The sequence below is a fragment of the Phaethon aethereus genome, assembly GCF_964289735.1.
Source record: "Phaethon aethereus genome assembly, chromosome: 21".
Lineage (NCBI taxonomy): Eukaryota > Metazoa > Chordata > Aves > Phaethontiformes > Phaethontidae > Phaethon > Phaethon aethereus.
In genome coordinates this window covers 9,518,742-9,545,667 of record NC_138597.1, presented here as the reverse complement: position 1 = coordinate 9,545,667, position 26,926 = coordinate 9,518,742, and the positions used below count along the sequence as shown (strand labels likewise).

The 26,926-nt window shown below is 47.6% G+C and overlaps 1 protein-coding gene across 2 annotated transcripts in view; it reads right to left on the bottom strand.

The window, feature by feature from the left end:
- Positions 1-26,926, bottom strand: part of CAMTA1 (calmodulin binding transcription activator 1) — a gene marked incomplete at both ends in the record, with an annotated part of 311,800 nt that overhangs the window by 25,397 nt on the left and 259,477 nt on the right. For both annotated transcript variants that reach the window (XM_082009441.1, XM_082009442.1), the window contains 6 exons: positions 1,118-1,196; positions 1,546-1,742; positions 1,966-2,105; positions 18,780-18,914; positions 19,691-19,817; positions 23,125-24,980. In XM_082009441.1, the coding sequence (XP_081865567.1) occupies positions 1,118-1,196; positions 1,546-1,742; positions 1,966-2,105; positions 18,780-18,914; positions 19,691-19,817; positions 23,125-24,980 (2,534 nt within the window). The remainder of the gene's footprint in view (positions 1-1,117; positions 1,197-1,545; positions 1,743-1,965; positions 2,106-18,779; positions 18,915-19,690; positions 19,818-23,124; positions 24,981-26,926) is intronic.

Below are 26,926 nucleotides of genomic sequence, written 5' to 3'. Positions count from 1 at the left end.
CAGTGTCCAGATGGAGATCGGCAATGAGTAGTGTCCCTCAAAGGTCCGTATTGGCACCCGTACTCTTTAATATCTTCATCAATGACACAGACAAGTGGGATCAAGGGAATCCTCAGCAAGTTTGCAGACAACACCAAGCTGAGTGGTGTGGCTGACATGCCTGAGGGATGGGATGCCACCCAGAGGGACATGGATAAGCCCGAGGAATGGGCCTGCATGAACCTCATGAGGTTCAACAAGGCCAAGTGCAGGGTCCTGAAGCTGGATCAGGGCAACCCCCAGTATCAATACAGGCTGAGGGGATGAAGGGGTTGAGAGCAATCCTGCTGAGAAGGACTCAAGGGTACTAGTGGATGAAAAGCTGGACGTGAGCTGGCAATGTGTGCTCGCAGCCCAGAAAGCAAACAGTATCCTGGGCTGGCCCCAAAGCCGCGTGGCCACCAGGTCACGGGACAGGATTCTGCCCCTCTGCTCTGCCCTGGTGAGACACCCCCTGCAGTTCTGTGTCCAGCTCTGGAACCCTCAGCACAGGACAGACACAGACCTGTTGGAGCAGGGCCAGAGGAGGCCACAAAGATGCTCAGAGGGATGGAACACCTCTGCTGTGAAGAAAGTCTGAGACAGTTGGGGTTGTTCAGCCTGCAGAAGAGAAGGCTCCAGGGAGACTGTATTGCAGCCTGCCAGGACACCAGGACTTAAAGGGGGCTTCTAAGAAAGACTGGGACAGACTTTTTTGCAGAACTTGTAGCGACAGGTAATGATTTTAAAGTAAAAGAGGACAGATTTCAACTAGATCTAAGCAAGAAATTTTTCACAAGAAGGGTAGTGAAACCCTGGCCCAGGTTGCCCAGAGAAGTAGTAGATGCCCCATCCCTGGAAACATTCCAGGTCAGGTTGGACAGGGCTCTCTGAGCAACCTGCTCTACTTGAAGATGTCCTGGCTTATGCAAGTGGGGTTGGACTAGATGGCCTTTAAAGGTCCCTTCCAACCCAAAGATCCTATGTTTCTAAGAAACATCTACTCTTCAAAGCATGAAACATATTAAGAAAATAACACATGAGGAAGAACATCACTGGGTCCTCAGACTCTCTCAGAAGTTTCAGTCTCTGTTCTTACCAGAGGAGTGCAGGAGAAATGATCCACATTCAAAGGGTCAACTTCCAGCTCCAGATCAATGCTGTCTGCATGTTTGGTGCTGCAGAGGAAACAACAGAACTAATGACACTCTGTAGCCATGTTAGGATCATTGCCTAAATGCACAGCTTTACCCAACGCACCATACCACAAAGAAGTAGCCACACATATGCCCATGACACACATATTTACTACAGATGGTGCCCCCACCAGAGACTTTAAAAGCATGATACATCCAGTGATTGGACTCGCTCTCTCAAGAGACACATCCTGTCAGATCAGGGAACAGGAACAAGTTCAGGGACTTGGCTGTTTGTAAGGGGCAACCAGAAATCTGAACCAAGCAGGTCTTACATACGCTTCTGCCATGCCTGTATTGACACCCAAGAGTCCAACGGGCTGGGTCTTACCGCCATTTGATGAGGGTCTGGATCAGTGTAGCATAGCCCTGGGCAGCGGCTAGGTGGAGCAGTGTCATTCCTCGGAAAGTCTTTGAATGGATCAAGTGTTTGGACTTTGCCCAGCAAGCACGACTCATCATCTTCTCGCACACCACCACCACGCGGCTCTCAAAGCAGCTGCCCAGTGTCCCAGTCCCAGAAACGCACTGAAACACCACACACATCCCAGTTTAACCACTGAGGAGAGCTGCAACCTGCCCTGAGCAGGTAGCCTTCCACTTTTAGAAGTACTGAGACAGTGGCAAATGTGAGTGAAAGCCAATTGCTGTTAGACGCCCACAAACCAGACTTCTTGTTTAGGAAAAATGATAATCCTTTCCAACCCCCACAAAAACAAACCCTGATAAGAAAGCATAAAGCTGTTCGTACCTGCACCTGTGTTCCTCCGTTCCCACTCCCATTGCTCCCACCTCCTACTCCTTGTTTGTGCTGCTGGGAGCCTGTCATTTCAGCCATTCTCCTCTCCATCTGCTCAAGTCGCTCCAATATTGACATCCTGAACTGGTTATCTAGGTTGGAGAAAGCCAAAGTAAGGGCATTTCCGCAGAAAGAAAGGTCAGGTTTTCTGAGCAGCCTACTACAAAAACTATCCTGGAAGTCACACAGGAGATTTGCTCTGCTTGACAAGGCACAGGGACACTTGCCCTGCAGCAGCCTAGCTCTTCAAGTTCCTGCAGCAGCCCTTTGACTGCAATGACAGAGAACTTCCTTAAAGAAAACAGACAGGAAAATGAAAAACACAGGCAGAAGATGGACCCCTTCCCCTGCAATTCTAGCTGTATTCACACAATAAAGGACTGGGGTAATGCAATTTCTTCGAAAACACAAGTAAACCCTAGGCAAGTATAATCATTCAGACAGCATTTCAGTAGGATTGTATCTGTAAAAATACTCTCTATTTTAGAGTCAATCCTCCTAAGTTACAAGTCATGAATTCAGCTTGGCTCGTCTCCTGAAACCATGCAATAATGGTACCTAGAAGAAAAAGACTCCTTTGCTTCCTTCACTCCTTAGAAAAAGGAGCCTTTAAGAAGGCACTTGCTCTTTCCTTAACAGGAAAAAGAAAACCCACTTGCTCTTTCCTTTCTTGGAAAACAGCTTCAGCCAAGTGCCAGAAACAGAACTACCAGAAATCACAGACTATGGGCATTGATAATCCAGTAACATCATTCTGAAAAGCAGTACAACTCTTGAGCCTTCTGGTCTCTGCAGAAGTCTAAAGGCTGTATTTCTTATTTTCTCCTCCTTGCATTGTAACCTAGAACTATGATACAGCTCCTAATGCTGGAGTAGTGGAGCAGGGAGATTTAGATAGGTTAATAGGACATAGCTAAACCTGATGCTGTAGAGACCAACTCGAGCAATCTTTTTGTGTTTAGGGCCAATCAGTGCAGCTCGAGCGGCTGCAAACACAGAGGGCTCTTTCTGTCTTGTGACCCATACGGGAGAAGCTCCATGCAGCTCATGTGAAGCTGGGCAGGCTAATTTTGTGGATAGAGAACACTTAATGAATCTTGCTATCACGCTAACAGCATATATAATAAATTGTGGGGAAAAAGACAACCCTCATCCTGTTTGGTTTCATGCATCCATGGAGATGATGTGGTGGTGCAGAGCACTGATAACCCCAGAACAAAGCCCACTGACAGTAATAGGAATTTGTGCATCAAAATGAACAAGCTGTGATTGAGTTTTAAAAGAGAAAGTCTTCTTCAAGTGACCTGGTTACATGCAGAGTCTTCCCTGGAAGGTTGCAGGAGTACTTGTATGCTACACTTCACAACGCACAAGTCTCACTAGAGGGTATTGGAGAGAGAGAGATCTCTCTGCTGTACTGCACTGAAGACCACACTGCAGACCACTGATAAGAGAGAGCTCAGGTCCACTGGCTAAAGACATCCCCTTCTCCCTAAGAGGCTGTCGTAGTTTGACAGTAGACAAGCGCTCCACTCCCTTCTGGCCAGCTTCAACAGGTTGTAATGCAGCATCCCACCCTCTAATCTCATTTCAGAGGTGAGCTCACTACAGTCTTTTCTCGTCTAGTCCAAAACTCTGTTACTTATTATTAGTGTCTTATTAATAATTCAGCTATCCTGTCAATTCCAAACCCTCTGGGAAAGTGACTGACAGTTACAAGAGAAAATGTTCATAAGGCAGATGTGGTCTCAGGGTCCTGTCTCTGAACTGTGGTCAGCACACAGCAGCAACACCACAAGTTGTGTTCTCCCAGCAAGTCTTTGTTCTGGGAGTGCTGCAGTGTGCTGCAGTGCAGTCCATGTCGCTGTCTCCTCCTTCCCCATTGCCAGGCGGAGCACGTACACTGCAGAGACTGACAGAGACCTGGCACCACAGAGCCATCCCCTCTCACCATAGGCCTGTGTCAAACAGACCTACTACAACTCAGGCACCAGGAAAAGGGGCCACGTTTGCCACGCAGGTTAACAGCTCCGTCCCGCACATTTAATGCCACTCTTTCTAGTTGGGTGGCCAGCACTTGCATTTTATTAGAGCTAAGAGTAGCAACACACACCAGGTATTATAGCTGAGCCTTCAACCTTGCATAGACAAAAGTAGTTGTTTTTTTGTTTTGGGGTTTTTTTTTAAAGAAAAAGAAATTTAGCTTGAACCAGTGTTACAGAAAAATGAGCCCAGGGCTGCAAGATACTGGGGATTTGCTCCTGTCAAACGAGAATAATTATTCTGTACAGCCAGAAACAGCAGGAGAAAATTATTCCAGTGAGATGCAGAAGTACTCTGTGCAGATTACTATTCCTCCCCCTCCCGCCTTTTTTTTCATGCTGAAACCATTGTGGAAAAGAAATGGAGAGCCCCATGTTTGTGTCCATTTTCCAGGCTCTGTGAACTCTAATGACCAGAGCCTCCACCTTTCCTGATACTGAGCTAATGACACCAAGCACCTCCTGGCACTTTATGTTGGAGGACTGAAGTTACTAAAAGGAAGTCTGTCATCACCACTGTCCCCAGATGGGAATGCCAAAACAAAGAAAGAAAAGCAGGGAGCTTCTCTTGAGAAACAGAATCTGAAACAGCATCTAGTGCTCTCACATATTGCTATTTGGACACCTGGACAGTGCTCTCAGGAAGTGTTTAGGGCAGAACTACCTGATTTTCCGTAGCAGAAGCTATCTGTTTGACTTAACAAGAGTCTGAAGGACAGATATTATAAACTCATCACAGTCTTAAACCTGTAACCTTCTGTATCTTACCAAGTCAACAGTGTTTTTCATAGGTGGTTGTAAATCGCTGCTTAGTCCACAGGCAGGTCAGAAATATGCTGCTGTTAGTAAAATGGGAGGTGGAAACATACATTCCAGAGCACCAGCAAGGAGTGAAGGGAGCCCTTTCCATGCCTAGCAGAGACTGACGACATTTACCCAGCAGCAGGCCGCACCCTCGGATTAGAAAGCCCCAGAGAGCAAATAAGGTAAGTGGGGCGGTAGAGCATGGAAAGTATCTCTATGCTGCCCATTTTCCATGTGATTAAATTTGCTACCTCAGCAGCTAGAACAAAGGCACAACTGATGGCAATTTCAAAATTATTAATGTATAGTGTTTCCATAATAAATTCTGTGGTATCAAGTACACCAAAGAATTCCTTTCAAAAGCAACTGATCACTTGCAGTGCGCGCACTGCACTAGTCTACCAAAAAAAAAGAAAATTAAAAAAAGGAGGGGTGGGGAGGGAGAGGGCATAAGAGCAGGAAAGGGAAGACGGCACCTAGCTATGCTGCAAGAGCTGGTACATTCTTAACAAATCAAGGACACCTAAGCACAGCAGAACAGCCAAAGGGAAGGACACCTTCCCCCAAGGCTGCCCCCGGACACAGCAGTAAGATGAAAGGGTCCCCTTCTTCCACAGGGAGGCCTGGACGCACGCCGGATTAAGGGTATTTGGACCACTGCCAGCACAGCTCACACACTGCTAGTAAGCCAACAGACGCCTTGCCTGGGCTGCAGCGAGAACAACAGACGTCACTGCTTGTGTGGAAGATCCCCGAGTCATTTAACCTCCCAAACAGCACGCTTCCTTGGACCAGGGCCAGGGAACCTGCTTGCTTTCAGTTAGGCTCACAAAAGTAAACCACATACAAATACTGATACCTACACACTCTCCTTTTGGCACACTCTTGCAGCATCTCTCAGGATCATTTTAAAAATCAATTGTCCTCAGGCAGGTGAACTTCCAAACTATTTTACCAGGCTGCACTAGTCCTACCCAGTTAAAATTAAGTTACAAAGAATAAAGATGATCTTGTACCTTGAAAACTTAAGATTTTGCAGGGGCCTAATTAAAGGTTAAGTCTTTAAGTGACCTCCGAGGAATGAATACTCTGTAACTCCCAAGCTTGCCAGTTTGTATCAAAACAAAATGTATGATAATGTATCAAGAACATTATAACTTCTATATTCTCAGTAATAGGACTTGGCCAGCTTCATCCCTAAGGACAAAAGCATCATGTTGAAAATAAAGGTACAACTTATGCCACAGAAACTGGCATGAAAACATTTAGCAGGCAATGAAGTTACAGGAATACAGTTTCCATGTTCTTGTCTTTTACATTCAACAGAGGATCTCATGACAAGTATCCATCTCACAGTGCACTGGAAGAGCTCTACAGCAAGAGCTTTTCTCCTTATAAGAGAGCTTATAAGCTTTTCTTCTACTATATTATACAGGAAATCTAAACATCTCCAGCCCAGCAGAAGATATCTTGCACTGGAAGCACCATAACTCTTGCCAAAGGCAGCAAAGATGCACATGGATACAAACATATCCACATATTTAAGGTTTTACCCAAGGACTCTGCTTTTGATGATCAAATTTCAGATTTTTTGTGAGTCAAAAAATTAAACTTGCAAATTTTTCCATTCCTTGACGTTTTCCATTACACATTAATGTGAAGAAATGCTACAATATTCTTTAAGAAACCACACAGAAGGTTTCTGAAGCTGTTCTTCAAGGCTGCCTCCAGGAAGGTGATGAAAACAACTGCATTTCTGTATCTCCAAGACACCTCATAAATTCACAGAAAACATTCTGAACATTGTATCTTTTCTGGAAATTATTATTCTTCAAATGTAACAATAAAAATGCAACATCAAAATTACTTCTCACCACCATTCCCTCGCATAGCAGGAAGAGGTGGTGGCTTTAAGCCCTAAGGGCCTGTTTTGTGAGCAGACCAAGCCCCGGCAAGGCAGCACAGCCTGGTCTCACAGAGCTTTTCCACCAGCAGCTGCTTTCATCCGCTGGGAGCTCTAAAGCTTTTGGGATCTGATGGAGCTACATGCATCCACTCGCTAGCGCTTCACCCCTCTTGCTCTGCACCTTCTGTGAAACTCTGCAAGCCCCAAGCGCGCTCCTGAGTCACATGTTAATTTAGGGAACTGTTCCATCACAGACAAAGCCATTTTCACTTCTGTTGCCCTCAGCCCTTCATAGGGGAGCAAGAAGCCATCCCATGGATTCAAAACCAATGATGGTATTTATTTGCTGGATCCAGTCCTTCTGAGAAACCCAGTTGTTCCAGTGTCATGTCAGGGCTGGGCTGCTCCACAGCCCCGGCAGCCAGAGAGGAGCCTGACTGTCCCAGCAGGGAGGTACTGGAAAGAGCTGCTTGGTCAGGTTTTGACCCGAACTAAGAAATCGGTTTGAATCTCATACTCATTTCTCTAAAACATGAACTGTCATTTGAGCACAGAATGAGCTTCTTTTTAATTTGTATTCAGAGGGTGCCTGGTCCTGATTACAGTAACAATAGCAAATTATGGACAAACTATTTTTAAAGATGCAAAACTATTCTGGTACAAGTCTTTTAAGGATGCATGGGTATTTACATCCGTTAGCATTTTACATAGCTACAGCGTGTACACTTGCACAGTTATGCCCAGCACACAAGCTTTCACCTGAGACTGCAGAAGCACCTGCCCTGTGAAGCCTGCAAAAGCTTGTGACAACCCCTGCTGTGTGCGCCCTATATTAAAAGAGTAGCTAAAAAACAGCACTTGCAAACATTGTTCAAGCTTTTTCCATGCAAGGAGGCAATGAGGTTGCTACCAGAAACCTTTGCAATTATACAATTGGGACAGTTGCTGCAGAACTACCAAAAGACGCTCTACCACTCCCTCATTCAGCCATGTTGTCCCGCCAGCAAGAGACAAGACACTCAAGACTTCAGTAAGAATAAGGGTGGAGTCCCCACCCTAAATGGCATAGAAAAACAAGGACCGAATAGGAGGACCAAAAGGGGGAAAGGCCTGTGCTGCAAAGCTCAGTTAATAGCACAGCGCTTCACCTGCCCCTGGCGACAGCCCACCCCTCTGCATGGTCCTCCTCATCTTCTGACCCAAAAATCTCTTCCAAAGACACTGTATTATTTCTCTTTTTGAGTCATGCAAGTAGTGTTCCTGATGGGTGGGCACCAGCTCAAACTGTTGCCTCCTGCTCACCCTTTATTACAAAATGTAGTAAAGCCACATGTTGGCAGATATCGAGTCTCGGATCTTGCACTTTGTGTGGTACCTAAAACGCCACTATGGTCCTGCTATGGAGCTAAGAGGACATCAACATACAGCGGTGAGTGACAAGACCTCCTTTGCTTAACAAGGCCAGTTTAAGAAATTAGCAGAGAGCACAGCTTTTCTCTGCACACTGCTTAACTGGACAAGTAAAGATCCCAAAGAATCTCCTCCTTCATTGTTTTGCCAAGCAAGCCTCAACTAGCAAGAAACTGTCTGTAGCACTCATGACGTGGCAGCGCAGCCAGAACTATTACAGAGGAAATACTGCTTTGCACTGATGAAAACTAAGTCATCAGTTCTTAATGTATCACTTCCATTTTTGTGTGGGTTTTTTTTGTTGTTTTTGTTTGTTTGTTTTAAAAAAACACAGTCACCTCAAGGTCTGGGTTTTTTTGCCACACTGCACAACATAAACAACAGACAGCATTTGACCAGAAAGACTAAAGAATGAGCGTGCATGATCTCCTGCACATTCCACTGGGGCAGTATATGCCCAGGATACAATTGCTTCCCCACAGACTTCTAACCACTGAACTAATGGTGCTGCACGAGACCTGCATCTGCACGTGTTTCCAAGAACTGCGCTTAAATACTCACGAGGCAGGAAGCCACTCTGAGGGCACTAGCTTCTCAGCACGTGCAGTTTCTTTAATGGCAGTTTCTGTGTTACAACATTCACTGTATGAACGCACACAGACTGAATTTAGCAAGTGCGATAGCTGAGTGCTGTAAAAAACCCATGCAGCGCAAAGACTTTTTCCTGTTTTGCAGAGCAAGTCAGGCACACCATATTCTCTCATCCAATGCAAGCTGTGGGTGGGGATGGAAGCAGTCTAAGGACATCACTCCTGAGTGCCACTGCTCTGTTCCTATTTTACAAATCATCTTCCACTTGCCTATAAAATCTTGCTCAATTCTTCTATATGGTAAAAATCCTGAATGCCTTCCATGTCGCAGTATCAGTTTGGTCTAGTTTAGTGCTTATATTTCTGAGGTGTCATCATTGCAGGAACACATATTTCTGACATGAAGCTGCGGTAGCTTCCTCAATGTATCTTACAAAAAGCTCTGTTTAGCAGTAAGCTATTACAGGTCTTCATCTCTACCAGCAAATGAAAGCACTTAAAATTTTTACTTAATGTTCTAAGACGAATGTGTATCTGTGCTAGTGAGGCAAGCCACTTCCAAGCCTTTTGATTAGTGAGAAATGCCATGACTACTGAGGTGCAAGTCAAGGAAAACACTGTATTTACAGCCTGAGCAACAGCTGAAGGAAGTCCATGCTTTCTCAGAAGAAATAAACACTACTGGCCATGGGCAGAAACAATGAAGTCATCCAGACTTGCACATACAGGCATGGTGATTGATTTTAAGCCATTAATCTACCTGCCAGGGCAAGACATCTTACTGGCAACACTCTTCCCATAGTTTTTCCCAATGCTGTCTGACTTTAGCTATTATTCCCATGCCATCTGGGACTACTCTGTTCCTCTCTATCAGCTCCAGCAGCCAGTCATCCCTCAAAAGATGGTACTTCCCCGTACTTTTCTTTATCATGCCACTACTGGGTAAGAGGAGAACGGAGGTGGCTCAGACTGACTTCTTCCCCAAGTGGCAGTCTCTATACCAAAAGCAACAAAGCACTTGCTGCCCTTTTTTTCAGACTTCTTTTCCCAAGAGCTTAGGGATGGCAAGGTTTTCACACTATCCAGGAACAGCTACTTCATCAAACCAGGGAAGGATTTAGAGACGTGTACTTGATGCATTTTAGAGGCAGGGCAGACTGCTAAAGATGTTACCTCTTGTGATATTTAGTAATCTGTATAAAAACAGTTGGCTGCCTAAGGTCACTCTCTGCATCTCAGGTCAGAAATTGGCTGTGCTTTCCCACAGGTGCCAACACTATAAGAGATGTTGTGCTTTTGGACGTATGCAGAGAGCAACAGCCTAGGAGGACATGCTGCGCTGCTGCTCACCCACACAGTGCAACCCACTGCTCACGGAGACTCTCTCCTCCATGGGTTACAGGCTAAAGGAGCTATAAAGAGGAAAAAAAACACCTCACGGAGCACTATACAGTGTGTGTACTACAGTACTGTAAGTACAGTAAAAATTCTGACCCAAGTTTCCTCTCATAAAAATTGAAAACACAAGAAACAAAATATTCACCCAGAAATCATGGGCTGATGAGCAGAATGATATAAAATGGTCTCTATTTGCTGCAAAATTAGATAAAGAGGAACTGCTGCAAGCTACAGACCTGTGAAAGGTCAGCAAAAGATCCTGAGATCTCCTTCACTGGAAGCTTTCAAAAAGTCAGACATCCATCACGTTTACACCATCTCTAACCTGGGAGTGGCCTACACAGTCTTCTGAATTCCCCTTCCTACTCCTATGTTTTAGTGAAGCGCCCTGCAAAACAAGTTTTGCAATAACTTGGCAGGGAGCAGGCGTGTGCTTCAAGCATCCCTAAATCCCCCAGTGAAGGTTTGGGCTACTGACCTCATCCTACACCATACTAACTCAGGATACGATATTGTGAGCTAGAGGTGTTAAGGAAGCTACCCGTCCTTCTGCATGCGCGATGCTACAACGAAAGTGTTGTCACAGCTCTGAGCCTGCATGGTAATATCACCCTGGAAGGGCTGGGGACCAACAAGGGAAGATGAGTAGATGGAAGTGCGACCATGTCCCACAGCTGGGGCACTGGGAAAAGGAGGAGGAGGAACGATGAGCTTAAAAAGGCGCGCATGCACATTCTTAAGTACAGCAGAGCAATGGACAGCAGAGAAGCACACAGATTTAAACCCAAACAAATACTGCACGACATCACCCTGTAACACTTACTGGAAGCAGTACTTTGTCACATCTGCACCTCCACCTGCAAAGGGTGGGGGTCCCAGACCCCTCCGTGGTACCTCTACCTGCTTCCAGGTAAATAAACAGACAACATCTGGCACCAGAGGACTGACCTGGGAGTCTACAGAGGCGTCAGTGGAGGCTCCAGCCAGCATCTGGTGCAGACCCCGCAGCAGGGGCGGACAGAGCAGGCTCCCCCCCAGACCTGGCTGTCGTCTTTCGCATTCTCGCAGCCCGCGGGAGCTCCTCCGTCTTAGCGCAGCGCCGGCGAGAGCCTCAGCTGTGCATTCTCCGCACCCCCGCGACCGCGGCGCACGGGCTAGTGCTCGCCGGCATGTTTCGCGGGCGGCGGAGTCCCGCTGTCCGCAATGGAAGACGGCGCCCAGCGAGGTTCAGCGGCCGGGAGCATGGCACTGCACACGCCTGCGCGGATGCTGGCGCCGAGGGGCAGCGAGGCAGCACCGAAGGGCTCCGGTCAGCAGCCGGCTCGGCAGTCGCTGGTCCTGCATTGGGGAGCTGGCGCGAGTCTTTCTGCGCGGAGAGGGGCCACACCTCTCCCGCCAGGGGCGAACGGCCGCCCAAAACCGCCTCAGAGCTCCGGACGGCGCCGCAGCTGCCGCCCGCTCTACCGGCACGCCGCGCGTTGGAGCCTGTAGACGAGCCCGCGACAGCCGCTGCGGGAGCGGACGGCCAACAACGGCGCCGGTGTGCCAGGCGGCGGGTCACGCGAGGGGCTGGGAGCCGGCCGGGCGGTGGCCCCGGTTACTCCGGGCGCGCCCAAGGGCCCATCGCCGTGCCCGACACGCTCTCGTACCCGCAGGTACCGGAGGCGCCGGTACCCGTCTCGGGGCGCCCGGACAGCGGCACTTCACCGGGCTCAGGGCGCCTGGAGCGGGGGTGGTGGTGTGTGCAGCTCCGAGACCTCGCCGCCGGGCGCTTCGGCTCCGGCTGCCTCGGCAGGGAGCGGGAGCGCTGAGTCCCGCCGCCGCCCTCAGCCCACTCCGGGGCCCCCCGGCGCCGCCATAGCGGGATACCGGCGCCGTCCGACAGCCTCCCCGTCCCACGCTCAGCGGCGGCCCGGCGCGGGTGGTGGCAGGAGGCTGCGGCCGCCGCCTTCCATTGTCTGCGGCGGCGCGACCGGGCGGGCCCCGCCCCGCTCCCCGCCGCCGGCGGCCGCCGGGCCCCGCCCCGGGCGATGACGTCACCGGCCCCCACTGGGGGCCGCCTCCGTGTTTACAGCGCGCGCCGCGGCGGCGTCTTCCGCGCGGCGCCCGGGGCTGGCGGGCTCGCCTCGTTGGCCCGGGAGCTGGCGGCGAGCGAGCATGTGCGCGGCCGGCCTTCCCCGGCTCCCCGGCCTCAGAAAACGTGCGCTTACACGGCGCGCTCCGGTGAGCCAGCGCGATCCAGGGCCGGGTTGTGAAACGCCTGTGTCACCTTCAAGCAACCAGGCTCTCACGTGCAGTTCTCCTCATCTCGCTTCATACAAAACAATTATGCTTTTACTAATTGCCCTAGTAGAGGGTTAACACCTGGCAAAGCCCCAGAGAACGTCTGTGCCATTACTTGACACAAAAAGGAACTGCAGACCCCAGCACAGGCCCGCCCAAGCAGTGGGGCACATTTGGGCATCAGCCTGACAACACACACAGGGCTTGCCAGAGGAATCGGATGTCTGACATGAAGTCGGGCAGGCTCAAAAGACAACGTATCCAGAGCAGAAAAACACTCCTCACCCCAACAGCCAAAATAGAAAATCTTCTGGGAAACACAACCAAAACAATAGAAGACAGGCTTCCTGCAATAACTGCAGCAGAGCACAAGTCTCAACAGGAATACAACCAAAGCAGACAAAGCCTCCACACTGACTGGGAGTCAGTAAAGAGGTGAGGAGGATGAATAGAAACATTTGAAGTTTACAGTGTAGTTCCTAGCAAGGAACAAGGTTATCCCTGTCCCGTACATGCACGCTCCTGCATCCCGGTGAGCTGTAACACAGTACAAAACATTCATCCCCCCTCCTGAAGAGTACCCAAACACAAAATCTTCTGTGGTAAAATCCAAGCTGTAAAGTTAAACACACAGTCACATCTACCCAGATGGAAAGAGGAGTGATAAACAGTGCTACTGTTATGGACACGGACTTTTCTCTACCGAAAGTCTCTTACAGCTGCGAAACAACATTTCTAAGGACCTGACCGATACTGAACACATCTCTCGTACAAGACTGTGTTGGTGGCATCTCATCACATCTGCATGCTAGAAAGGGCAGATATCCACCATCTTGCATGCTTATCATCACATTACAGAAATCACATACCTGTCAAACTGTGAAATGCCACAAGCAGCACGCACACACCGTGCTGTCTCAGGTAACTCGAAAGTATGTGATCCCATCCACCTCCTGTGTGCTAAAATGAGAGTTTGCGTGCCACAGGTATGGCCATGTCATGCCAACATAAGCGAGCCATCAAACCCCCCCAGTCTTTTTTATGTTTTCCAGCTAGGAAAGACAGACAAACCTTAAACTGAGAATCCAACAGTAGCTGAAAGGCTGCCTATTACGCTCTCTTGCATCTTAACAGTCACACCCTTGTCCATCCCATACAAACTTGACTTGTCAGCTCACATGCTGCCTGCCCATATTTTTAAAGTTCTGTTTGGGCTCCCTATGGCAGCTCTTACTCCTTCCCAACTTCTTTCCTTGCAGATGTGTAAATGTAATGCCAAGGAGCACTCGTACCAGTCTCCCTGGAATTTCTGATCATGTCCCACGCCAAGGAAACGTCATCTCTACAGACACTTTTTGAAAGCAGCAAAGGCTTCAGTGGAAAGAAAATATACATATTTTCCATGGGAAGTCTGTACTAAAAAGCCTTTCTAATTTGTTACGCATCTGTCACTAGAAGATCTCTGTCCTTCAGTTCAGAGGGTGTTTCATTCGGTTTTTGTTTTTCTTACTTAAGAGAACCTCTCTACAGACAATGAATGAAAAGTGAGGTCAAATGGCTATAGAAGAGCACGATTTCTGAAAAATGTCAGTTTTATAGAGAAAAAAGAAGAGGCTGACAAGTTTATCAGAGATCAGGATCACATGGGAGTGCTTCCTTTATGAGAAGAAGAAAGGCTTTCTTTGAAAAGAAAGCCTATCCTAATTAACTAGAAAAAAAAGCAAGAACATCAGCAGCTGGTGTCCATTGTCCATTTGTAAAAGATCTAACTCATCCATGGGGTAAAACAAGGAAAACTCAGAATAAAAGAAGGGTGGCTCCCTATAGTTTGGTACAGGATGCACTATACTTTGTAGCACAGCATAGACACTTAAAAAGGAAGAAGCCCTTCAGAGGATGGCCACCCAACGTGCTGCCCCTTGAAACTCCTTCTCTGCACATTCCTGCACTTGGCTTGAGACAGTCCTATAAACAGGAGGCATGGAAGAATATGGTCTCACAACACTTCCCAGTTGTTTGTAGTACTGCTCCCTGAGCCCAATGGCCAATATTTGCTCTGTGCTCAAAAAGGTGGGATTTTATCCTTGACCCAAGCTCACCACTTCCAAGAGTGGCAATTACTATAAACCAGGAAATTATTCAATGATTTCCCAGTTTTTCTCAGGGAAACACAATTCCCATTGTTTCACTCAAAATGCCCTCCTGTTCATTTTATATCTCTCAGACCCTGATCCCTACAGGCACTGCTTAAATGCTCCCTGAATAATCATAAGAATTACCTGCTTTTAAGAAAACTTAAACCAGAAGTTGCTGTAAGCGCTTATAAGAGGGAAGCGCAATCCATCGTACCACTGCTGCTCTCTGCTAGTGCAGTAGCCAGGTGGAAGCAGATGCTGCTGCAACGCTGCGCAGGCACACGCGTGGATCTCGTGGCATTCCTCTGTGACAGAAGTTACAGCAATGTCCCCCAGCAAGCCATGTGTCTGCTCTGAGCCTGCACCAAGAACTACTCAGCATGCAAAACAGCTTATGCTGACTTCTTCCTGCTGGTCACTGTGGAACTCTGGTTTTGCATGCCTGGTTTCAGGTGCTTCTTTACTAACCCATCTTTGTTGAAATCTGGAGACTTCTACAGAGGTATGATTCCAAGTGTGCCTACTATCTTAGCATTAACTGGGAACCATCCATACCTAAGAGCAGCAATTTTATGTACATATCTACTTTATTTATTGGCTTTGTTTACACCATATCCTTTCATGATTGAACTACTACTGTCTGCCCTTTTACGCCTGGAGCTGTGCTACAGCCTGTGTAGCATAGCCTATTACTGCATCAACAACTGCACAAGTCCTACAACTGGACAGTAAATTCTTAAGAGGAGCTTGCAGAGAAATTGAAGCCTCTGCTCTGTAAGCTGAGCATGGTCAGGCAGCTAAATACTTGCCTCCTTAAGAAAGAAACAGAGGCTAACTGTTTTCAGGTATCTGCAGAACTGAACAAAGGCAGCAGATTAATTTTTGTCTTAATGTAACTGAAAATATACAGTTCACATATAGGATGTCTTTGTCTTTATTTTAAAGAGATCTGTGGAAGACAATTGTTTATCTAAACTTATGGAAGATGGAAATTGCTTATTCTTTTACTATGCTGTCCCTGGGGTACGGTTGACTGTTAACCCTGCCTCTCTTGCAGTGGTCATACTTGCCGGAATCATTAACTGTGTTTTAATAGCGTAGTGCAAAGGAACTCAAGGTGTTCCACTGAGTTGATTAAAAAGAATTTTAAAATTCTAGTCAATATTTTGGGACTACAAATATTCCTTGAAATCCTTCCTTCAAGACTACATAACAGGCAGTAGGGCAACGATTTGAAGAAGGGCAATTAAAGTAAACAGAGAAAACAGAGATTTGGTGCTGAACATATTCTATTGATAAAATCAACTCACATTAGCTTATACCTTAGCTAGCTACGCTAACGTTTGCTCTTTAAGAATAAACAGAAAGACGTTGCTGGTTCTTTAAACAAGAGTTTAATTTGCTCCCTTTGGAGCACTGTGCATCAAGGCAGAAGCTTCTGATAAGTCATGGTTAGTATAATTATTCAGTCTTTTTCCCTGAAGGGCCTCTGCAATGCAGTGGTCCTTTTACTTTTTTTTTCTCCCCTCGCTGTTAGCAATGCCCTAGTTTGTTCACTGCTGCAGTCCCCCTCCCTTCCACCATCACTACATCGTAACAATCTCTAATTGAGAGCTTGCCCGCTAACCAGGAGCTCCCATACAAACTGCAGGAACACCAGAGGCAGCACTCAGAGTCACCTTCTGCAGCTCCTCCAAATTCACCAGCACCAAGGGAATTGTCAAACAAGGGTTTTAAAACCTATCCACTTTGCATGCCACACTGGAGAGACTGCCAACAGCTGAATATCAATCTCCATCACATCAGTATTGGCGGTACTTCACATGCAATGTGCAGCCTCAGTAGCAGATGAAAAGCACCTGCAGACTCTTGTAATACTCAGAAGTCAAGGAAACTCAATTTTGATGCTGAACATAAGACTATGTGCACTTCCTCTTTAAGAGCTATTTCCATTTCTGTTTGCAAGTATGCCTCTACAGCCAAGTCACAAACCTCTCTCTACTCCTGCAATAACCACAGTGATCAGTCTCCATTACACTTAGTGTCTACAAATGTTGGAAGTGGTGCTACCCTGACTTCCTTGAAACGTCCCCCTCATATGTGGCATGAGAAATAGAGCAGCTACAGGTCAGACAGCGGAGACAAACTAAATGTTTGTATTCTGTGACATTAGAGGGAGGGGGAGAGCCAGGGAAGGATGTGTCAGTCTGCTGTTAATATTAACAGATAACCTTGAACAGCTGAAGATGTAAGTACTGTGCCACTGAAATTATGGCTGATGCTACTTTGAAGGAAATTCTATTTTCTTATTGTTTCCCCTGCAATTGTCTCCAAAAGCATCAGCTCACACTCTGTACACGTACACACACCGCTCTGCCTGAATCCAGCTAGAAATGGCTTCTGCTCATCTGTCCCTGGCGCTCATGTTTTACAGATGAACTGCGGATGCTCTAATCATCAGTGCCAGGGTGCTCAGATTTGACCCATGTCACTAGTCCCTAGGCTCACAGCTGCTAACGGTATGGAGAAAATTTCTAATGAATGCTTTGATGAAGAAAGCTTTTCCTGGCAGGACTACCCAGACAGAACAAGGCAGCCCACCAAAAACCTTTCACCAACCACCACCTGCCTACACCAACATGTAGCCAGCCTGAATTAAGCTTGAAACTGTTCAATATTTCCAGCTAAAGTAAAAAAGTTCTAAGTATTTTCCATGTCCATCAAAGATATAAAATAGCAGCAACAACATAGTAACACATGCTTCAAATCTTCGTAATGATAGCAGTATTTTAAAGGCATTAAACTGGTATCAAAAGTAATATCCTTGGCAGATTTCCCAGATTGTGTGTTGTATTACAGTTACCATGTTTGCAGCTGACAGACAAAGTGTCTGGTTAGGATGAGGTTAATATACTGATGCAGTTTGTTCCTCAGTCAATTAAGTCACTGTTTCTCTTGCCTTCAGTATGGCCCTGTGCAACCAACTACTCCTGTGACTTCTTTTGTGTAATGCTTTGTAACATTAATTTTAGTTTCTTAGCTATGAAATCTCTGAAGACTAAAGATCTGACCTTACCATATTTGTCTCCTGTATTTAGCAGCAAAAATAGACACTTAGCAAACGGGTCACCAGCCAGGAGTGTTGGGACTTTGCTAAGATCGCACAAAATGCAGTGCCCCAGCAGCTGGCTCTCTCTGAGGAAGAAAGGTGAAAGCAGTATTACTGGTCCTTTACCAGCATGTCATACAAACCGGCTCTTTCCCTGCACCTTCTTGGTCTGAGTTGGAAGCTGCATCTCTCTAGCGATCACACTCAGGAAGGGAAATGAACATTTCAGGCTCCTAAGTTCCTCTGCTTCCTTCCCACCTCATCCTTTATGAAAATGCATTTTGGGGGCATAGGGTTACCAGGTAAACATGAACCTAAAACTTGCATGCACAGAGTTGCCATACAAATCCAGAGCCTGTGTTCCCATCCTTCAGTGTGACATATTTAGGTATCAGAGATCTGTTCTGATCAATCATGGATTCTTCTGCCAACTGCTTGGCTAAGAGCTAACACTATTGGGGTGTACATCTATTCCCTGCAAGGCACAAGGGATGATCTTATGAGTCTAAAAAGGCTGAGAGTAGCTGTTATGTCCCAGAGCACGCCTGGCTTGCCATTAGCACAGACTGCTCTGGCACTGAGACTCTCAAGTGTTTGACAGAATCTCTACCTGCCCCGTTTGGTAACTCCTAGGTAACATGGTGGGATGCAGACATTATAGCAGTTGCTGACTGTAAAGTCCCCTCATTCCTCAAATTATCTCACCATCTACTCACTTTCCGCTTATGTAAATACACATTTTTCTAGACAAGCTCAAGTTTCAGAGTTCTCAGGGAAGACAACTGCAGGGTAGATGCTCCTCTCCTGCTAAGGACTGGGGAAACAGTTTCCATGTTTTGGGGAAACAATCAGCTTTCTATTCAGACAAAGAAAACACTCCTTTGTCTCCTTCCCATCAAATGCAGCCACTTTTTTTTCACATCAAAAGAACTAGGAAGAAATTTCAGCAAGATGTCTTTGATTAATTGTGCAACAGACCTTCCCCACAGCACAAACTCACCCCTCTACATCCCTCCCCCATGCCAGGAGCTGCTCCTTTCATTCACAGTCCTACCATTCTTTGTTAAAAGAGTATCACATGCTTCTTACCATCCAAGGACAGCCAGTCATGCTGGGAGGAAGGCAGGGTTGGCAGAGCTCTGGCTTTATATTCAAACACCACAGAATTGGAGATGATCTGATTGTTGAAGGCAACTTGCAAAGTCACAAGCCCAGTGTCATGAGCTGAAAGGAAAGAGCATGTGGTAAGACAGAGACACCCCTGCAGAAATGCACAGCTAAGTACTATCCTATGGATCTCCCCATGTGCTAAGCGGCAGGCTGAGAGCAGATGCAATGAGAGGAGAGGGGGTGTTTGACAATATTTTTGTGACCGGATGACTGAAGAGTCCAAAATGCCAATCTGTATTTTCAAACATGAAGGGTGTAAGCTTAAGAGTCATATAATGGGTTGTTTTGGCAGGAGGTAAAAAAATCACACATATTCCTAAAGATTAACCAGCCTCACTGCATTTCCAGCAGGAAGCTGGGGCCTAACAATGAAGTGAAGTTATTCTGCATACACTTAAAGTCATACATTGAGGGCCAGCACTACTGAAAAATCTCTGCAGGGACGTGGGAGGTATTCTCATCCGGTACCAAGGTCAAAGGGCAGAATCTAGTGTCAGATTATCAGAGTCAGCAGAGGAGCGAGTGCACCCCCTGAATAACAGCTACTCTTTAATCTGCTATTTCAAAACTAAAGAAATGCTTAGAGTTATTTTAAATTATTTCAAATAGTTATTTTAAAGCTAATTCAGAGCTTCTAAACAGTACTTGTTGTGATGTATCAAGATCCTAAATTGCTGTTCTCACACTAAACAAGTCAAAGAAAAACCTTCTCAATGTTTATGCACTACCTTTCACAATGAGTCCATGAGTTTAATCAAGACATGTACACCACACTATTAGGCTAAGAACTTGCTCTGAAACCATCAGCTCTAGGAGAGAGGTGTCCTTACCTGGGCAGTAGCAGCGCAGTACCCCTGGCTGAATTAAAGATGCAGGCACTGAGATCTGATCAAACAGACAGCTGTAATTATTGCTGGCTTCCTGCCATGGACCAGTAATTAGGACTTTTACTCCTCCCTGTAAAGAAAAGAGGGTGGAAAAAAAAGCATTACAGAAGAACCCATCCCCAGAGAGGACCATGCACCGAAATGGCTGAATGGCAAACAGCATCACGAGGGCTAACAGAAGTGCCAAGCTCGCACAGATCCCTGGCACCAGTCAACACCGATGCCCCAGTCTCCCACCGCTATGGGAGAAATGCAAATCGTATTCCATAGCAGAGCATCTTTGTTTCTCTTCACTTGCTCTATTGCCCACTCACGTCCTGTGCTTTGCCAGTGTGACCCTCGCTGCAGACTGCCCGCCTTTCCTTTGGTCCCTTGCCAGCTCCGAGATCAGTGATGGTGAACCTTCTCAATGCTGCAAGCTAGACATCCCTCCCACTAGGCAGCTCCTGGTAACTTCTAGGTGCTCCATCCCCACCTCGTGCCCGCCATCGCCTCCTCGCTGCTGCCTGCACAGGCTCCAGGCTTGTCTCCTCACCATTGAAAAGCGCCACAGGTCTATCACAGCAAGCGTGCTGCACACTCGCCATCATCGCCCTGACCCTGCCGATACGGATAGGACAGAAAAGGCGACACATCACAGTCACAGTTGGAAGCATGAGAGGAGCTGGACCATGGATCCAACAGACCGTGACGTAGGATGGCCTCAGCTAAAAAAAGCAATTGCACAACTTGTGCTTTTTGGTACTGGGAACTTGGGTTAAATAAGGAAGCACGATGGCAGTGGGTGACCCAGAACAGGGCTGTGTTTGCAGAGAGGTCCTTTGACCACAGCTCTGGCACCCTGGGCCAAAAGCGTCCCAGACCTTGCCCCTTCCTTCCCCTCTCAAGGCTCGGTCAGGCTCACGTGCTGAAGACGAGGACCACTCCAGGGAGGTCTTCAGCGTCTGCCTCTCCTGCTGGCGCAGAAACGCACCGGCCTCATCCACGCTCAGACTTGCGGGAGCAGGACCGGGTCCCCACGCCTCCTCCCGGGACAGCGGAGGCCCAGCCGGGAGCGGGGGCACCCGGGGCCACCCCAGAGGCGCCGGGCCTCCGCAGCTGCGCTCGGGTGCGGCCGGGAGAGGGGCCTTCTCCCGGCCGGGCACCGCAGCCGCTCGACCACCCTCCGCCGGCAGCGGGGAGGCCCGGCTACTGCCGCGGGGCGCCCCGGCCCCAGCCCTCCCCTTCGCCGCGGCCGTGCTGCCCTCGGGCGGCCGCCGGCGGGAGCGCGGCCTACCCATCCGCGGGAGGCGGATCCACCGCGGCCGGCGGCCTCGCAGCCCCCGCCAGAGCCAGGACGCGGCTCCCGCTGCGGCGGACGGCCGTAGCGCCCCGGGAAGCCAAGTCACTCCGGTGCCAGGCCAGCAGTGCTGGGGCCCCAGCACCTCCTCCACCGGGGCAGAATCCCTTTGGAGATAAGCGCGCTCCTCTGGACGGCTTGACTGACCCTTTCTGAGTGCACATGAGCAGCAAATACCGTTCAGGAAATAAAGCAAACGAATAGCTGGGGTATTGTTCTAAGCTGCTTGCAAATCAAAACCTGAAGCTGCAGGTATGAATCCACGCAACCAGAGAGCAATCCTGGACCTGCGTTGGTTTTGGAAAATGTTCTGGTGGGCCTGTGCAGATGGATTAGGCCTTGTGGTCTGTATGAAACAGAAATAAAACAAGCTCTGCCAGCAGGAGTGGAACGATTCATTAGTGTAGCAATGGATAACAACAAAAAAAAAAAGGTTTCCATGGTAGCAGCAAAAAAGAAAGATTTGCACCAGAAACGCTGGAGGTTTGCTGTTAGGTTTTTTTTGTGGTTTTTTGGGACCCTCTATGCAAGCAAGAGTCAGACTGACTGTCCAGACAACAGGTACTGCAGAAGCCGCGTCTGTAGCCCAACATAGCCACATGCTCCTGAAATACTGTGCTTCTTGCAAACAAAGCCTAACTGGGTTCAGTTGCTAACAGGCCATCACTGCATTGTTGTTCCATGTTAAACAGTCAGTTAGATAACACTAGTAGTGACCACCACAGTGCTGACACTGCAGCTTGTATTATACTCCAGAGAAGCAAGACTAGCACATTCAGACCCAGTTTTCCACCCAGACTGAGAGAAGGTAGAGTGGTAGATAATCAGCGACCACCTTGTGTCTCAGAAAGGACTCCAGATTTGGCAGCTGGCAGAGGTGAGGCATCTCCTGCCCTAGACTGTCCCAGATTTCCCTGTCCGCTGGCGGCCACGCAAACGGTGGCTGAGGCCATAACGAGTGGCAGGTTGCCTTCAGCTGCCCATCATGCCTGAGCCTGCACCACCACCAGGCCAGGATGAACTTGTCTGGAGAGAGAGCAACTAAGTGGAGGGCAGAAACTCCTGAAGGAGGCTTTTCATCAGTGCCCATCAGCCACTCCCACATGCTGGCAACCTCAGTTTCTTTCCATCTGCAGAGTAAACGCCCGCGTTTTCACGCCAAGTCCCAAGTGGCAGAGTATGTGAACTCTTAGAGCTGCTGAATACCAACTCATCACCTGCTCCTGTAACACCGTGGTCCTGGAGCTGTCCCAGCTGAAGGTTAAGCCACCTCATCTGCTTATTAACTGCATATTTCTGCTGCCTTGTCCACGAGCAAGCTTGCCATCCAGTGGTGTCAGATGCACACTTACTGGGGGTGGCATCACAGGACTGATGATCAGATAGCGCTAGTCAATGGGAACAGGGAGCTCTTTTCCTGAGCAGTTATTACACACCTCCCTAAGGTAACAGATACAACAGTGCTCCAAGGCTGGGCTTATAAAATCACAAAGGACCATTCTTTTTATTCAAAACCACCTGCCTCTCCATTACTGGCTCAAAACTGCCCCTTTCCTCCAGCCTTCCTTCACCGCAGGAAAGTCTGTGCTGCTGACACTTTTAACTTGTGGCGCACGCGACCCATTTTGGATAGTCTGTGGGATGGAGGTACATGCTGAACTCATTAAGGCAACACAGGTCAGGAATTATTCTACTAAGAACATCAGAGTCAGATTTAAGGATCAGCTCCAGTCTGCAAACTCTGTTGCTCTAACCTGCCTAGGTAGCACCATGAAGCCATCACGTGGTAAATACTCTGCTTTTCAATGAAACAAAACATTTCTGTTTGGATGCTTCCTAAGTGAAGAAAGGGCCCTGTCAGGGTAACGAAGTGCTTAATTAAAAGTACACTCAGACATGCAAATGGCTTTGGATGCTCTAAGATAAATATTTCAAAAGCCTTGTCAAAGCTTTAACAAAACAGTTCTTGGGAGCCCTTATTAACAAAGCAATGAAAGATAAGGCAGTAAACGTTAATGAGTAAAAGCCCTAGACTTACCTCAGGGTAAGACCATTCTGGTGAATAATCTGTCACCATGAACAAGCGTCCACTCTGCTGTAGCAACCCCAAAGTGCCTTGTGCTGCAGCTGCTGAGACCACCTCAGCCACATGCATGTACGCCATCGTGCTGGCTCCGTTCTCTGTGCTGCTGAGCTGCATGTTGTTTTGCTGAGGACTGCAGCAAGGAATACACATTTCAGCCTGGTTGTACGTCGCTCTGTTACTGTCTTCAGGCTGAGACAGTCCGGCACTGTCACTTGACACCAGCTGGTGTCCATAGAGAGCATTGCTCCCACCTTCTACCGATATGAAATCGTTAATTAGATCAGAAAACTGGTTGCTGAAGGAGATGTCAAAGTGGTCCAAGTTAAGCTCCATGTTGGAGGAGTTATTTAAGCTGGGATGGGCCACAGGATAGAGTCCTTGTACCATGTTTCCTTGGAGAATAGGGAGATTGTTCCCATTCCTGATACCCCCATTGGCCTCAGGCTGCAAGTAGTGTTCTGTGCTGCAGGCTTGAAGATCCCCTGATTTAAGTAGATTTTCATTCCCTTCTGCCTGCTGGGAGGTCTCCATGGGAACTTCAGCTTCTGCAGTCATAGCCTGGAAGTTTGCTTGGAACTGCATAAGCTGGAGAGATGAGGTGGACTCTATTCTGGTTTCCACTGTGCCGTTACAGTTGGAAGTAGTTTGGGAAGAGGACTCTGTTTTCACACTGGGGATTCCTAACGTGTTCACAAACGAGCCACTTGTGTCATTCAAATTGTTATGAGTGTTTTGCTCGAGGGGAAGAGGTTTGCTGGCATCCTGCAGAAAGAAGCTTGGGGAAGGGGTCTGATGAACGTGAGGGCTCTGGACGGTCTGATTGAAGCTGGAAGAATAGTCCTTGTTGGAGTCAATGGCACTGAAGTCCATCTGCTCCAGGGTGGTACTTGGGCTCAGACCACCTCCAGATGGAAGCAAGCCTGAACCAGTAGTGAGGGTGAGAGTGTTAGATGCAGAAGTGGAAGAAAATGCTTCTTTGGACATCTGTTGCTCGAAAGATGTGTCCTCAGTTTTAATTTCTTTTGTGAGGGTTGTATTGAAGTTGAAGCTACGTTCCGTTGTGGGTGACTGCCTTATGTTGGTACTGATGCTATCACTTTTCATACCTCCTCCACCATAAGTCTGCCCTTGCTTGGGATTGTTAAGAAAACAGTCTGGGTCAAAATTCATGGTGGTTTCTGGAATTTTTCTATTTCCATCTAAAGTTGTAGAGAGCACAAGTTCCTCGGAGACAGTGCTGGGTAGCATCGACAAGCTCTCTGAACTGCCAGTTGTTGGAAAAGCAAATTTATGCCCATCTGAACTCACAGCAAGTACCAGTCCTTGTGCAGCTGCATCTGAGGACAGAAGGTGTTGATTTGGGCCGGAGGTGGGTGACATGGTATACACAGCTTCACTGGTGACTTCTGACATAAATACGGTGGCACTTTGTGACAAGCTTCCCATAACCGATGCTACAGCCATGCTGGACACACCAGTGACGGCCGGGCTATCCGCCATATCTGGGTCGCTATTTAACCCACTGCTGATGGACACAGGAGAATTCTGGGTTGTGTCAGGGACCTCCACCTGGTTGGTGGAAGAAACCTCAGTGCTGTTTTGGTGGAGCAACACCGGTTTCGCCACTTTGCCGTTCCTCTTCTCTCGGCTGGAGGCCTTGCCATGACTGTGCTCATTCTTGCCTTCAGAGACATCGTTATTTTGTACCTCTGAATGAGCGCTGTACCCACCTGTCCTTGGTTCGACCTTTGGTGATATAATGCGATGTTTGGCACTGTTACACTTGTGATGCACACTGCTTCCTGCCCCTGTGCCAGAAAACAACAACATTTGCCATTCAGTAAATACAGAATTAAGATGATGCTAGTTGCATATCTTATGGCTGTAGCAAAGAAGAGCTGTGCTCATGCACACGTGTGTGAGAGATAGGGAGAGCACACATACGAGACAGCAAGAGACACCTCGGAAATAAAATTCCTTTCTTGCCAGCACCAGATTGACAGTTCCCTCTCTGCCTAATGGGTGTGCAATGACAGCAACCTCAAAACAGGCACAGGTGCACCCTTCCCCTCACCCCACACAGCACCTACCCCCTTCCTCCCTGCCCCATTGGACAACAACTTAGAAGGAGAGGAATTGACATCTGTGACAAGTTTCAGGGTTATTTAAACGTGTCTGATCTCAGCGCAAAGTCTGCAAAGCGAGGGCTGTTGCTGTCAGCTGCAGCAGAGGGTTTCTGCCTTGTAGGCCCTGCTTCATCTGCATCACGGACAAGACCTCAGCCTCCTGCGACACAGATGCGTGGCTCGTCACGCCAGCTGATGTCAGGTGGTTTGACAACCGCTCTTGTGGCTTGGATGCTGACCGGTAATCTGGAGGCGACAGATGCCATATCATGCTCCTGTCCCTGGCATCACCCTGCCACCTAGATTGCAACCCTTATCTTCTTGTCATCATTGTCTCTATTACAGCTGCCAATCAAATTATTAAAGCAGTACATTAGCCAGCACAAAGCAAGCTTTCCCTCCCATAAGGACAACAATGCATTTCTCTTGTTCTAAGCTGTTCACATGCTGACAGAGAAACATTTTCTGCTTTGAGAGGTTGCACGCAGAGCGCACAATTAGTATCAGAGCGGCTGAAGAACGCTCAAGCAAAGGTCACCAGGAGACAACCCTCCATGGAGTTCAGCCAGCTGGCACCTTTACTGGCCTGACAGAAGATGAACATCACCCAAGTTCCTGGAAGCTTGGAAATCAGGTAGGATGAAGTAAACAATTCTGTCTGCAGAGGCATCTTGGCCACAAACTCTGGTGCAGGGACTGCTTTTGTTGTTTAAAGAAGAACAGCCCATGAATTTTTGATGTTGCTTTCCTTAATTGATTCATTTTCCCTAGAACGAGGTAAGAACATTAATTATGGTACTGTGTAATGACTAAAGGGGGAAAGAAACTTCCTCCTTCTAGCTAATGGCTACAATTATAAATGCCACCTTCTGGGTAACATAAAGAAAGGGTCCATGTAGCTTCCGCAATTTGCTAAATCTTCTGTTCTTTGCCCTTGAAGGGGAACTTCTCTATTATGTGCTCAAGATTTGAATCAGGTCACTTAAAGTAGTTCAGGACAGTGCTTTTGAGACTAAATGCAATATTAAATCTCTCTATTCTCCTAGGCAGAGAGATGAACAGGAACAAGGGAGAGCCTTTCAGGCTGCTGGATGACAGTAAGGAACCAGGAATGTATGTGTCAATGTGCAAGCCATTACAAAACAAAGCGATACTGTTATGTTAAAAAGCATGCGGCAGACTTAGCACATGACAAAACATCAAAGGGAAGAATAAAAGGACTCATGTTCAGATCTGCAAGCCTAGATCAAATGCTGAGCCCTAAGGGTTGCATTTTAATCCAAACCCAGGTATTTCAGAGGTCATCATTCTTACTTAAATCTTGATTGCATAATGCAACTTCCCCAAAAAAAGAAAAAAAAATAAACCCTTTGAAGCACTGACAGCTTTCCTTTATAAATTTTGCTAAAGACTAATTAATGTGTCACATATTTTACTTGACCAAAGTACTAGGAAGGGGTGGCTATGAAGTAGATGAGTTGGAAGAGTGAATCACTCAGCTTCCGACTCTCTCTATAAAATGTTAATACCAAGGATGCTGATTCTTGCTGCTGTAGTCTCACTCAAAACAAAGTCATCTTTAACAGGAAAGAAAACTCCTGTATTTTCATGATACCTAAATAAAACCT